The sequence below is a fragment of the Belonocnema kinseyi genome, chromosome 9 (genome assembly GCF_010883055.1).
Source record: "Belonocnema kinseyi isolate 2016_QV_RU_SX_M_011 chromosome 9, B_treatae_v1, whole genome shotgun sequence".
Taxonomy (NCBI): Eukaryota; Metazoa; Arthropoda; class Insecta; order Hymenoptera; family Cynipidae; genus Belonocnema; species Belonocnema kinseyi.
The window spans coordinates 81609669-81625031 of NC_046665.1; the positions used below are offsets into that span (position 1 = coordinate 81609669).

Genomic DNA, 15363 nt, shown 5'->3' on the forward strand with positions numbered 1-15363 from the left:
AACGCCTTTTTATGTTACGATAATTTACTACTGTCATAATTATTATATCTCTCTTTTTTCGAAAGCTTTGCGGGAAACTTACACATTATAATTGAAATTTGATAAGGTCAACACATATTTAAAAAGTGATTCCTATAAAATGAATCAAAATAAATTACATTATTTGTGAAGTTTGATAAACTCAAAATTGAGTTTATTTGAAAGAGGCAGGGGGGGGGGGATTTTTTAATACATTCAGATGCCTCTCGTTGCAAACGAAACGAAACGATAGACCTCGTAATACTTTTTAAATTTAGAAAATGGGTGGCATTGGTCTGATTTCAGTGCATTCTTAAAAACGAGAACAGTAATAAATTTTCGATTTATTGGCCATGAACATTTTGCACTTGCAACCAAAATCTCGCTCAATTTGTGGCATCTATATTATTGCCATTATTTTATAATTGGTAACTTGAAACTTTTATTGGCTGAATTAAATTATAATCGTAAAATAAATATAGCATTGTTGCCATTCAACTATGAATTTTATGGAGAAATATGATTCAGATCCTTTGTATTGATTGAATATCGTTTAAACATTAGTCAGCAGCAAAACTTGGTTATTCTTCTGTTCTTCTAATCCGACTTACCGGAAGGGGTGCTACTTGTAATTCGACCAGCATAATTGTCGGACTTCCCTCGCTTAACATATTGCACGAATGGAAACGTGGCTAAAATACTGTGAATAATAATACCCACAGCTCAATTAATGCGACCTCGATAAAAATCAAGGAAAAAAAAACAATCGAGAAGCAGTATCAGTTTGGCGACGTCCTCTTTATTCTCAATGCTGTCATATATTTCAAATATTTGGACACCATCTCTACATACTCTCAAGGAGACTTATAAATTTAATAGTTGATTAATATTTATATAATCTATAAGTAAATATTGATTAATATTAATATGTTAATAGTTGATGAATCATTTGATTGGGGTTTCGACTTTTTTATAAAAGACTGTTTTTTATTTGTTTATTCTAGTCGATGTCAGCGACGCCCCTAAGAAAAAAGGATTCTTCAAGAATTTTTGGAAGAGGTCACGTCACTATTCTCTGGAAAACCAATAGCCCAGGTGCGCCAGGGTAACCAATCGCCAACGACAGCGTCAAGAAAATCACCAACAAAACCACATCGCCACCACAACTCTTTCAAGTAACCCTTGCTGCTGTATTGTTCAGTAACATTGTGGGCTTTGGAACACTAAAACGGAAGTACGTGTTTTCGAAATTTGTTTACTAACCCCTATAATTTTACAAAATAAAATAAAAGGATACCCTAAATCATGGCCATTCTGATAATTTTCAAATAAGTATTTCGTTTCCTCCTTTGTCCCTGACAGTTCCACTAATTATTTCGGACTAACACCACTATATTACTCAATAGTGTTCAACCAACGACTTCATAGCCGGTAAAACACTTTAAATCCAGGATAGTACTATTGTCGAAAATCAAAAGCTTTCAGGAAGAAATATCGTAATTTCAAAGTATTTTAATAATAAAATTTTTTTTAAAGTTACTTATCAAAAGATTTTTTCATTTTATTTATAAATATTTTTGTAAATGATCCTTGAAAGCTGCTCTGAATAAAAAATCTTTCTAGTCAATCGAAAATATTCTGTGAAGAAAGATCTTCTAATCCACTCCACTCCCAGGTCTGCCGATTGGCGACTGCTTGTTCTGCAACCGCAAATCGCAGCCAACCAATAGTCAGGAGACTTGGGTTCGATTCCTAGCGGAGAAAAAAAGGAACTTTTTTAACAAAGGTTTTCTATTATTTTAGATAAAGATTAATTCTCGTTCGTATGGACGTTCAGACAATCTGAATTTGATGGAAAAATATATGTCTTTACAGTAAGGTTCTGTTTTACATTGCGTGAAATATCTCTTCTTATAATCGACTATCTACCGATAGTACAGCTGACTTGAATGTAATAGTTAATATTTAATAATATTTCTTAATACCGAATCCATTTCAAATCATGAATGTCGGGCGTGACATGTTCTGGATTGGCTTGTCAATGAAATGTTTTTTTATACATGAACAATAAGGACACAAGTATTTTTTTAATTGAACGAGCGACATTTTTACATTTTTAACGAATATTAAAAGTTGTTAAGGGAGCCATTTTTGTTAAGAGACATTTTTGCAATTTTAGAGATATTAAAGTTTTTCTTTCAGTTTGTTCAGTTTTCCGAAAATCTTTTTAACTATGTATAATAGATACAAATAAATGATAAAGTTACTTCAATTTTTTGAGAAACGGAAATTTTGTATTAAAAATTTCACTTTTTTCCTTAAAATTTTGAGGAATAATAGTTACTCATATAGTCTACTTGCCACTAATTTTCCATTTGGTGTTTTTTGTTGTCGGACCGGAGAAACAAAATTATTACTTTTTTTAACTCTTTCCTTTTTGAAGGTTTGTTTACAAAATAAAATGGTAAAGCTGATTTGATTTTTTGAAAAATTAAAACACAACATTTTCTCGAAATAATACTTTTTTCGTATTAATTTTCAAGGGATATAGGCCAATTTACCTGATATTTTAAATCTGGGGTGTATTTGTATTTCGGAAGAAATAAAATTCAATTTTTTGTACGGTTCTCTGATTTATTATATTGTACTGTTATTTTTAGCTTCAAATCAGAAAAATGTTATTTTATCGCACATAAAGATACAATGCGTTAAAAACTGCAAAGCTGATTGCTTTTTCTTTGTTTTCCCATGAGAAAACAAAGACTCAGTCCGCCTCAATTTATGGTAAGTACTATATTAGTAACTATTATTCGTAAAAAATTGCAATAACTACAATTTTTTATAAATTTTAATTCTGTTGTGAATTTAGAAAGAGTGCAGAAAACTGAATAAACGAAGAAAAAGAAAACCCCTAATATTTTGAAAATTGACAAAATTGCAAAGATTCTTAAAAAGTGTAAAAATATCGCTATGTTTATTAGTCAATTTAAAACAAATACGCGTCTCCTTATTTTTCATGTAAAAAACCATATTTCATTAGCATCAACTGAAATGAATTTGGTCTTAATTAAATTAAAGCTAATCTTTTAAATAATTAGGGACGATAATTTAATAAAAGTAAATTAAAAAATGGATGTTTGCCGAGAAAATATTTGCTTCAAACATTAGATTGGCAGTCAGCCAGAGGCTGTTGACCATCTTTTGGGGTCACACCAAGAAATTGAGTTCTGGTAAAAATAAATAAAGTGCATACTAAAATATCTTTTTTTAAAGTTTCGCCAGTTTTCATGGAATAAATAAGATTTTGAGGAATTTTTAACCAATTCTATGCATTTCATTGATTATCCGCGAATTTCAAGTGATTTTATGACATTTCATGATATTTGTTATAATTTCAAAAGAATTCATATTTCATTTTTTTTTTTTTTTTAGAAACGATAACATCTTATATTTATCCAACTTTTTAATACAAAATAAAAAACTAAAACTAAAAAAAGAAATATTTCAGATATGTCGAAAAAGAATCTAGAAGATCCCATAATACTAAAGAAAATCTTTTTATTCTCTTGAAACCTTAACAGATTCTTTAAAAATTTATTTTTTTAATCTTTAAAATCTACATTTAAGAAAAATTGAAATCTTGATAAGTTTTAAATTATTTTTAGAGCGTTTCAAAATTTCTAAATATCTTCTAAACTTGATCGATTTTTTCCTAAATTTTTGTAGTCTTGCAGAATTTTTCTTTAAAATCTTCTACATTTTTGTATGCAACTTTAGGACATGTTTTTAAAATTTAATTTTTACATTTTTTAGTTTTAATTTTTTGTTTAAATTTAAATTTAAACTGACACTTTCAATTATTTTCGAATCTTTTAAAAACTTCAACTTTTTTGAAACAACTTAGTTTTCCCACAAATTTGTAAAAAATTGCCTTAAGGGCATGTGATGCTTAAAAAATTGTCGATTTTACCAGTTTTAGGTTTCCCCGGCTTTTTTTCTAGAATAATAAATATTTTGTCTTTAAAAATTGGGAAATGATAGCGAACATGCTAACGGACGTCCCCACACACTTTTTTTGTAGGTTACTTAAAAAAAGTTTTAATTTAGCAAAATGTGATTAATTTGCATAGCGCTTAGGAAATAGTATCGATTTTTTCAGTGTTAGATTCCCCCGGCTTTTTTCCTAGGATAAGAAATATTTTGCCTTCAAAATCTGGGAAATGATAGCGAACATGCTAACGAACGACCCCACACACTTTTTGTTTTTTTATCAAAAAATTTTTGATATTGCTAACAACGTGCTGTATATTTCGAGGTTATGTGTGTTACAAGTCACCCGAGCGTTACTTCCAAACTACACAATATTTTTTGGCCGAAAACTTTGGACTTACAAATAAACATAGTAACTAATCTCCCGGAACTAACCTTGTTTGCAGGCAATCAAAAAAATTTATTTCATAAATAATTTCCAGATTATTGGAAAGGCAGAGATGAAAAACGACGTAACCTCAAAATAATGCATATGCATAAAATTTTTATTTAGCACAATAAATTTTTGTTGTTATTATCCCTCAAAAAAGAGTCCGGGGACGTCCGTTATGATATTTTATAGCATCTCCGAGTTCAGTGTTTTAGAATTTTCATTTTTGTGGAAAAAAGCCGGGGAAACTATAAGTATCACATGCCCTTAAATCGAAAATTTTATTCATCTCCTCACAAGTTTGAAAATATTTTAAATTTATAGTGTAATAGCAAAATGTTAAGAATAGAATTATTTTCCAGTATTAACAAATCTTTTTTATTAAAAGTTTTCCTTTTGACAATAATGTTTCGAAGTATTTAGAAGTCAATGTCAGCATGAAACATTATTTATTTAGGCATTTTAATTTTAAAAATTGGTAGTGCATAAATTCGTAATCTTTTTTTAATAATTAAACAAACTGAAAACAGTCTCTAAACCAATCAGGTTTTAAACATCAATGTGTCCGATATTATCGAGATATTTGGTAACATCACTTTTTCCAAGATAGGATGAAAAAATGAAACATCAGAATATTTGTTTCGTGAAATATGAGAAAAGAATTAATTTTTTCATTGCAGGACAATCCTTTTTGAAACTGCTGCAAGCCTAGAGGTGAGAATCGTTTAACGAACTTCAAATGACATCCACGAAGTCAAAGACGGGACGGAGGAAAAACCGCCATCATTCGAATCTTCATCTCTCCTGCCTTTTGGTAACAAAAAAAAAGCGAACTAAGAAATAGAGAAAAAAACACTTAATACGCATGATTGTCGTAGACGAATGTGAGAGCGAGAGAGAAAGCCTGTTCTTTTTTTGTCGAGCCGTTTCAGCACGGGGTAGTAAAGTGTTTTTTGCGATTTTCGACAAAGATAAATATACGTGTATAATAATGTTGTCGTGACGTTGGTAGACTCTGGTTTTACGAATATGTGTTTAACGTTTGCACAGACCATGTAAAAGTACGCAATGTGATTCAGAAACGTTCTAGCGAGTTCGAATTAAAAGCCTAGGTCAATAATAACGCCGATTAATGCCGGTTTTCTCTAAAAACGAAAAAAAAATTTAGAGAGCGGCCTAATATCGCCCCTATTCTAAACAAATTTTATACCTATTTTTTATTAATCACTAAAATCTCGATTAAGATTTTATATAACTTTTACTTTTCAAGCAGGAAATGCAGTTACTCTTTGTAAATACATTAGTTTTAAATTAATTCCCAATCATTCAATGAAAAATATTTATTTATAAATTCTTCTTTTCTTATCAGTGCCAAATTTTAGACTATTTATCGGCAATATATTTTTTTGTCTAATTATTTATGTGTAGCAAAACGTGTCATGGACGACATTAGGCTGAAATTGCACCGAGCTTAGAATTGTTTTAAAACGAAAAGGAATAATCTTGGTGAGGGAAGATTTTCAGTTTGGGAAGGACGTTCTATCGATTATGATCGAAAAAAAATGACGTACATATTTTACTCGGTTCTACACATCGTATAGGGCTTCGTAGTTAAAAAGTTTTTGAATGAGAAATTATTAATGAAATTTAATTAAATTAATAATTTCGGACTGAAATTTCCGGAGAGGTTTTTCTCAGAACGTTTCACGAAACGTCCTAGAGGACACCGTAAAACTGCGATAATCGTCCTTATTATTAGGGTAATGAATATCGCCACGAACGTCGAATTATTCTTTATGAATGATTACTTTTTAAAAAGAGTATTTGAGAATAGGTCACTTTAACGTGTAGATGATTTGCAACGTGTGAAATATAAAATTTGAAAGAGACTGCGATCGTGTGAGTGATTTGTAGACAGAGATGTTATTATTGAATTACGATTGCAAGTTCATAGAATCATTAACATGTTGCAATGTTACTAATAATGCGACGACACGCCCAGTAACGATAACAATATTCTTAATAACATTAATAAGGATAATATATGATTAATTGAGATTTTTGCTGATAATATAATGAAATACGATAAACAATCACGGTAATGCGATTATTATATTTAATATAATTTTTAAATTATAATAAAGTAATCGTAGGAAAGTCCTCTGGTGTTTTATTAATCAACCCCCTGTCCTTCCGATGTTGTTTTGCATTTTATTTGGCTGGGAAGAATAATTTATATACTTTTATTTGGCCTTGTGGAATTTTAAATTAATTCGATGTAAATTCTGCATTTAATTTTATTCGATTGAATTTTAAGTGAATTCCAGGTGAAATTCAAAACGAATCTTGCATCCCGCAAATTCCACTGGTCATTTTTATGAACATCGGGATTCAAAAGAATCCCAATATTTAACAAGAAATTAGTTTAATTCAGTAGAATTGAAATAAAACAAGAAAAATCCAAGGAATAAATAGAATTCTCGTTGCTTTGCAAAAATTCAAAATAATACTTCAATTTCAAAAAATGTAATTAAATTTTGTAGAATTAAAGGGTATTCTAATGAATCAAAGTGAATTCAAAACAAATCTGAGAATTAACAAAACATCAAACAAATAAGAATTCTAATGGATTAAAAAAAAATTAATCTTCAGTAGAATTGAAACAAAATCGAAAGAAATCAAGTGAATTCAGAAGAATAAAAAAAAAATGAATAGTTCACAAATATTGATTTGAATTTAAGAAAATGTGAACGGCATACATTTTTTTTTTAATAATTCAAGTGACTTCCAAATAATAATTTTAAAAATGCAATTGTAAATAATAAAAATAATTTATGTTAATTCGAAACAATTCAGAAGAATTAAAGTGAATTCACAACAATTGAAAATCCAAAGAGTTGACAAAAGTGAAATCAAAAGAATTGAAGTCAATTAAAAAAATCAAAATAATTCAAAAATGTAGAATTGAATCCAGAAAAATTCAAGTGAATTTTTAGGACACAAAAAAATCAAGAATTGGCAAAAATTGAACTGAATTCAGTGTAATTTAGGAGAATTGTAAAGAATCCTGAAAGTCCAAACAATGCGATTTATTTAATTGTGCTCATCGTATAAGCACTTTGCTTTCTTACAGAGTTTTTCTCTGATACAATAAAAAAATTAACACTCACTATTTTTTAAGGTATATTTTTGTCTCACCGAAAATCCCATTTTCAGATAATACGACCATCAATAGGCCAATCGATGCGCCTGGAAGACGCGAAGAAAATTAGATCAAATACAGTACTGCTATATTTTAAATATAAAATTTTTCTCATATATAAATAACAAAAAAAAATTTAATATAAATAGGTATTATTTATATTAATTTTACATTGTAGATCATAAGAAGACATGGAAGATTCTTCAATAAGTCATTCGACGCGACTCGATGACGCGAGCAATCCTTATATCAAAAAAGTTTTTCTCATAACAGAATTAACCACTTTTTTCAACTTCACAAATCGGTACTAGTAGGTCACAAGGTTCCACAATAGGTCGATCCATGCATCTCGAACAAATAAATTAGATATAGTATCGTTGTGTTTGGAATATAAAAAAGTTTGTTTGAAATTAATACGGTAAAAAGGTTTTTATTTTTAAAACAAAAAAAAAAAAACTTTCCGCATCTGGGAAACAGAAAAAATTTACATATATATACACATGATTATATTAAAAAAAATTTCAATTTTGAGTTCAATGGGTCGACTTATATAGAAATGTCAAAAAAGTATATTAAAAAAAAAAAAATGCAGTTCATTACAACCTTGCCGCTATCAGAAATCAATTTAAAGAATTTAAATTTAAAAGAGAAAGCAGGAAAATTGAAATGAATACAGTTATAGTGAGGTAAATTCAGAAGAATTTGAGTAAAAATATTGAATCAATTACTTTCGTCTAATTTAATAACTGTAACAAGTGCATAATTGTATTAGGTTCATTCACTTATTAAATTAAAGGTAATTTCAATTAAAGTATCCGAAAATTACGAGATAATTCAGGATGAATTACAAATATTGGTAATATTGGTCATATTGATAAATTTAAATTAAAACTGGATTAAAGGAAATTCAAGCTAAATACAATATAATCAGGGAAAAAGAAGGGTACTCTTTAAATTAAATTGGGGTAATTTTAATGAAATGATGATTTCTAGAAATTTTCGCTGAATTTTACAAAATAACTCTATAAATTCAATATATTATATATAATAGTAACTTCTGGTTCCAAAACTTCTAATATTAAAAATTCTTCTCCATTGCAACGCTGCATTTCCTTTGGAATTTCTCGGACGGGAGGTTCGATATTAAATCCAAAGTCTCACCTTGAAAGAGGCGTCCGATGATATTTTTAAGATAAAAAAAATCATCTCTTGCACATTTCATATTCATAGCCTCGATATGAGGAGACGATTCCACCAGCACGAAAGTTAGAAAGGCGGATTTTAAAGCCTCCTTAAAATCTCGTAAATTTAAGTCGTCTCGTGACCGCTGTCAGTTTTACGCAACCTTGGAAATCAGAAAATCTAGATCAAGTTAATTAGTAACACACGATTAGAAGCACTTAAATGTCTATGACTAATTAAGGGCGATACTTCCACTACCTCGACTTTCCATCCTTTTTTTAGTATAACGAAAATCCATAAAAATTTCAAATTTTTTCTAGCAAAGAGAATATTTAAGAAAGGTAAGTTTAGACCTTAAAGTTATCGAGAACTGGTATTCGGGCAATATTCTCGAGACGAAAACTTACAAAAAAAAAAAGGTTCACCTAATTCTACCAGGAGGAAAATAATTTTGAGTTGAGATCGTGGCTCTACTTTTCAGGTCAAAGCAAACACGCCTTGTACACCACTTTATACAAATTTATTACTCTTTTAACACAATCTTACTTTCGACGTATGCAAAAAAAAATGTTCGGAGAAAGTTTCATTTTACAAAGCTACACCGAACGTCAGAGTTCTTTTCCGCTCTTCACCCTCTTTTCTCGCATGCTCTCCTCTCTCTCTCGTTGTCCCGTGCTTAAAATATATAAATACACCCCGACCGATCGCCGAATAAGGGGAATTATCGATTTCAGCAAATACAATTACAATGAAACAAACACCAAATAAATCCGACACAAAAACATCTAAATTAATGCTTAAACTTTTAATATCATTTCCAAATTCGAGGAAGAGATCAAATAACCAAAAATTCCGTTAAAATCTCTTTCCATCATAAAAGTCTGATATTCAGTCACTTTTTTTCCGTGCAAATTTTGTTTCAAGATTCGAGGCATCTCCCTCGTTTCGACGCTGGGTCGCGCGACGACACAGACATCCCTAGGGAACAGTAAAGACAAAAGAAAGAACGACTGAACTGCCTTCTTCATGTGACCTTTAAATCTTCTCGACTCCAGTTATACTTCAATCTTTTATTCCTTTCTTGTTATCAATAAAAATCATTACATAGTAGTTTGGGCCGCTGCTTGGCATCACACGAATCGACAAGCAACCAGTAATAGTAATAGTAGCGATAGCAGTAATAGTAGTAGTTAATAGTCGGTAGCAGCAGAGTGACAATGAATGACTGCGAATCGGTCGCAGTGACAGGCGAACCGCGATGACGTCGTCCTTTTTGTCGGTACCAACAATTCTTTTAGGCTTTGCTGTCCGCTATGGCACGCGAGAAAATTTAACAACAAAATCTTACTTACAACTTAAACAGAACAATCCCGAAAAATCTGCGCGAGAAACGAGATCAAGATTTATTTCACTTCTACTGGTATCAAAAAGCTTTACCAAAATCTGTAGAAAATAGTTCTTTCACGCACACTTTCCGGGTTGTGAGCTAAAAAATTTTGGTCAAATCTTGGAGATTTTAGAGCAGAGATGTAAACAAAAAAAAAACACATCCTAACCGGTTTCTACTACTTCTGCCCGCTATAGGCATTCAACCGGACTTATTTCGACTGTCACCTCTCCTTTTCTCTTTCCTCTTTCCTAAGGAAAGAAGGACGATTTACTCGGTGTACCATTGACATTTACATCGCGGTTCGTATTCCTCTCACCGCATTTGTGTGTGTTTTGTTTTAAAAATGTGTTGTGTGTCTGATTTCTTGTTTTGTATGTAGGTGTAATTCGTGATTCGTGTCGCGACTCGCCCTTTCATCCTTAGCTACAACGCCCAACTTCCTCGATAAAAATCTCAGCAATATGACACGTCGTTTGTCATTCCTCTCTTTCATTTTCATTATCATTTTTTTTTTCTAACGAATTTTCAAATCTTTTCTTACACGCAGCAATAATAAGACAAGTAAATAGCTAAAAGGACCGCATCTATGAATTAGGGAGGACGCGTTCCGGAATATTTTCAGGAGCGCATCGCTCACGCCGCCACATGTTCGCCCTGCTTTCGATTTTCTTTTCTTCAAGAGATCGCCGCCAGACTCCTCATCTGCACGATTACACGCACCCACTTTTTTCTTCACTTCTTCAATTCCTATTTCACTCTCTCTCTTTTATTTTTTAAATCTTTCTAAATTTCATATTTTCTCTCACGCTCGTACACTATTCGCAGCTACAAAAAGACTGTAACTTAAAGACAATAGTTTATGTAATATTAATATAATAGTTATTATTATCGTTTACACTTAACTTAGTTATGTGTTTTTTTTTCGTCAGCGAAGCCCCGCGTAAGCGGTCAAGTACACAATTTGGTTGAAGTCGCATGTGAGATGGTGAGATACTTGATTTTTTTTTTTTTTTTTTAGTTTTTTGTTACTCGACGGAAACGCGATTTACGATCGCCCCCACAGGGGTTTATTCGTGAGTGAGAGAATGAGAAAAGGATAAGAGGAATAAAAATTAGAGAGGAGAGAAAGAAAGAGAGAGAGAAAAAGAGGGAAAGTGGGGGCGAGTGCGTGTGACAGTGTTAGGTGTATGTGTGTGTGTTTCCTTTCTTTTCGCGGATGTTCCATGTCGACTTGAAGAAGAGAGAAACGATGACTGGCTTACGTTGCTGCTGCCGATGACGGTGATAATGGTGCTGATGCTCTCATCATTTCGAGCAGGAGACTTGCGGCAGCTTCGGCGTGTCTCGTGCGGCACGATGGGTTCATTTCATTCGCTGTCATTAAAAAATCATCGACCGTATCGTTATTATTAATATTAGATATTTGTGCTGGGTCCCAGAGGTCACTGGAACAAAAAAAACGAAGAAAAAAATCTGGTTAGATTTAGGACATTCGATAAATTTATAATTAAACTAAATCGCGAGCTGTGTCATGTAACTGATGTCACGTTGAATAGTAATAACTCATTATAACATCATATTTATTATGATAATGAAATAAGCTATATTTGATATTAGAAAAAATTCGAACTTTCCACTAAACGCTCGGTACTCTGACTTTCTTTTATTAATTACTTTTATTTGACGTCATGCGGCAACAAAAAAAGATTAATCCCAATATTATTATCGGAAGACTGCGTTGTATCCACTGACTCGCTCTGAAATGTACACGGAAATTTGGAAAAAATTATAATTTTTCTCTAAACTTTCGGTTTTTGCATTTTATTTTATTTACTACTTGTATTTGATGTCGGAAATACCAGAAAAAGTTTCATCCCAATATTCTTATCGGAAGCCGGTGTTTGGTCCACCCATGCACTCTGAAGTCCACGGGAAAAAGGACGGAAAAGCTTCTTACTTTCCTCTAAACGTCCGGTTCATAAATTCACTTTCATTAATTACTTGTACTGGATCCAACCAAAAAAAAAAAAATCAAAAAAAATCATAACGTTTGTCCAAATGTCTGGTTGTCAGACCACACCAGAAAAACATCCATCTCAATAATCTTATCGGAAAACAGCGTTTTATCCACCCACACACTTATTCGTACATATCAGAAAAAGCATGTCGGGATAAAATGCAGTCTTCCGATAAGGATATTCAGAAGAAACTTCTTTTTTTATTTATTTGGGCATCGAGAACAAGTCATTAATGAAAGAAAATGTATAAACCGGACATGCAGGCCACGAAAACTTTTTATCCATGTTTTTTTGGTATAGTTTGATATCCAATAAAAGTAATTAATAACACAAAATCCAGGTACCAGGTGTTTAGTGGAAGGTTCGTATTTTGTGCGAATTTCAATTATAGCTTATACCATTAAAATAATAAATATGACATTAAAGTGAGTTATTACCATCTAAAAGCATAGAATACATTATTTTTATGATAATTGAAATTGTTAAGAGCCCAAGAAACTTGACATGTGTTCATTGTGAAATGAAAATTAATATATTTCTTATTACACTACCATCCGAAATTATCGGTACGAAGAGCGCAAGTAGCATTAAAAATCATTGCTGACTAAGAAAGGTGATTGATTACTCGTTCAAAAAATGAGCGAGAAACTTTTTTTATTTGACCTAACCAAATTTTTTGGCTGAATCAACCAAATACTCCATTTTCCAAAATATTTGGTTAAAATAAAAAAATAAAACTTAGTTTCGTCAACCAATTATTTTATTTTCCACTTAACTATATTCTATATATTTTTAACTAACAAACATTTTGTTAAGTCAGCCAAATCGTTTCCTGCACGCACAAAGTTGGCATTTTTTTTACATATAACAATGCAAAAAAGGACACGGCGTAACATAATTCTAACTTTTAATTACGTCATTATTTTATTTAATAATTGCAAGAACTGGACGAGTAGATTTCAGCGAAAAAATTTATTTAGAAACCAAATTCAATATACTTATTGAGTCTAAAAATAATAATGGTTCAAAGTTTTCAAACCGATTTAAAACGATTATGCACAGTTTTTTTTTAATATTTCCAAAAAGATGCTTTCAAATCGAGTGTAAATGGAAGAGGGCCATTTTTACAGAATTCTTCGACTGCAACAGTTTTACTTTTAGACTTTTTCCCACATTTTGCATAATTTTCAACAAAGTCTTTTATTATCAAAAACCTGGTCGCGTTTTTTTTTCATATTTTATTTCATATTTTAATATTTCCTAAGGAAAAGTGTGCTACTTAATTTGGGTCACAAAGAACACATACACAAATTTTCGAATTTTCTTAACAATTTGCGCTAAAATTTGACCGTTTTACTTTTTACCGCTGTTACTAATATTCCATTGCTTTTAATTTTCAAAGTTTTCAATTACAAATTTTTCAACATTTTCAATAAAAAAATTTTTCAACGTTTTCTATTACAAATTTTTCAACGTTTAAATTGTGCAATTAAGACAGATTTCCATTTTAAGCAAAATAATTTTTAATAATTATTAATAATTAATTTTCCTTAAAAATTTTTCATTCTAGGAATATATTTTAATTTTTTTAATTTGAAATTATTGGATTTGGAACTATTCATATTTACAATTATTTAATTTTAAATAAATAAATTTGAATGACTGAAATGCCCTAAAATTATTCAGTTTTGAACCATTTAAATATGAAACAACATAATTTTCCAGCTTTCAATCTAAAATTATTAAATTTTTTATTCTTCATTTTTGAACGCATAATAAAGAAAATTACTCAAAGCTTTTAATCTGAAAATTGAACAATTTAGAAATTACTCAATTTCAAATTCATGTTAAGAACGTTGTGGGAAAAATGACGATGGTATAATACATTATATTGCAAAACACTATACGATTCTTGTTTTTTTTCTTTCCTCTTTAACTCGTTAACATAATAGAGCGACATAATAGTCATAATATCAACGTTATAATATACGGTACAATCCTTGTTCATTTTTAACTCGTTTTTGCGCCCACCTTTCCCAATTGATTTTCGCTCCTAGGAATTTAAACAAGGTTCTGAAATTTAAAAAATATTCAAACAAATTTTTCTAATGATTTCAGAATCAAAGTAACAATTTTCTTGAAAAAACTATAAAAGTACAAATAATACCTTAAAAAAAAAGTAAAGCAGTTGTTTATAACATTCAGTAATTTACATTCGTAGAAAAGCTTTATATGCTTCTGGTGGCAACAAATTATGGACAAGGTAGGGCAAACAATGAAAGATAATAGTAGTAATTTCTTTTATGTAAGTAGCGTCGAAGGTCTAACGTTTCAAACTCTCATTAAGTAAATCTGAAATAAAAGGGCGAAAAAGTATAAGCAAGTTTATAAAAGAAAACCTGGAAGTAGCCTTAACTTCATTAATCACAAAACAAATGCCTGCATGTTTCATTTATAATTTTACATTTCATTTTTCAATCTCAACTAACATTTCGAGATAAACAGCACAACCGGAGAAAACATTTATCATCAGATTTCATACTTGTAACAATAAATGCTTTTGAATTTGGTTATTTTTCCTGCATTTTTTTTTCTTAGTCGAAAGATTTTACTCTTAAAAAGCCCGAATTAATTAAACCTGATTAATTTTTTTTCCTTCAAAAATTGAACTCTATTTTAAAAAAGAATTAAGGATCGTTGGCTATTTATAGAACTGCTTTCTTGCAACTTTGCCACGAGGAATAGCAAATAATCACACATCTGTCAAAAGCCATCATTCGCTGCCGATAAAGAGATTATTATCTGAAAGATCGTACTGTTTTGCTTTAGTGACTCAATCTGCTCTACTCCCGCGGAGCGTGACAAGAGGTAAACCCCCATGGCACGAATCACGAAAGGACAAATCGCCTATGCATTTACGGATGTAAAGGCTATTTCACGCTCGTTGAATGTTGATGCAATACCCAATGAAGAGCGTCAAGAACGCGTGCAACCGGCATCGAACTACAAGATCGGAGTCGCGGCAAATATTTTTATTATTATTATTATTATTACACCATTAAGCCATTTCCCTTTCGGGGTAGGCGTGACTCACTCGGTAGGGGAAAGGAGTAGTGTGTGGAAGGGATAGAGA

The 15363-nt window shown here is 30.9% G+C and overlaps 2 protein-coding genes across 5 annotated transcripts in view; one reads left to right on the plus strand and one right to left on the minus strand.

The window, feature by feature from the left end:
* The window catches only part of LOC117179282, a 298303-nt gene extending 291718 nt beyond the window's left edge, over positions 1-6585 (plus strand). For all 4 annotated transcript variants that reach the window (XM_033370926.1, XM_033370929.1, XM_033370928.1 and 1 more), the window contains 2 exons: positions 1023-1252; positions 5119-6585. In XM_033370926.1, the coding sequence (XP_033226817.1) occupies positions 1023-1108 (86 nt within the window). In that variant the 3' untranslated portion in view covers positions 1109-1252; positions 5119-6585. The remainder of the gene's footprint in view (positions 1-1022; positions 1253-5118) is intronic.
* Positions 6586-10716: 4131 nt separating this feature from the next.
* Positions 10717-15363, minus strand: part of LOC117180921 (profilin) — a 17052-nt gene continuing 12405 nt past the window's right edge. Inside the window, exon 4 of the mRNA XM_033373551.1 lies at positions 10717-11657. The gene's annotated coding sequence lies outside the window, so the exon portion shown is untranslated. The remainder of the gene's footprint in view (positions 11658-15363) is intronic.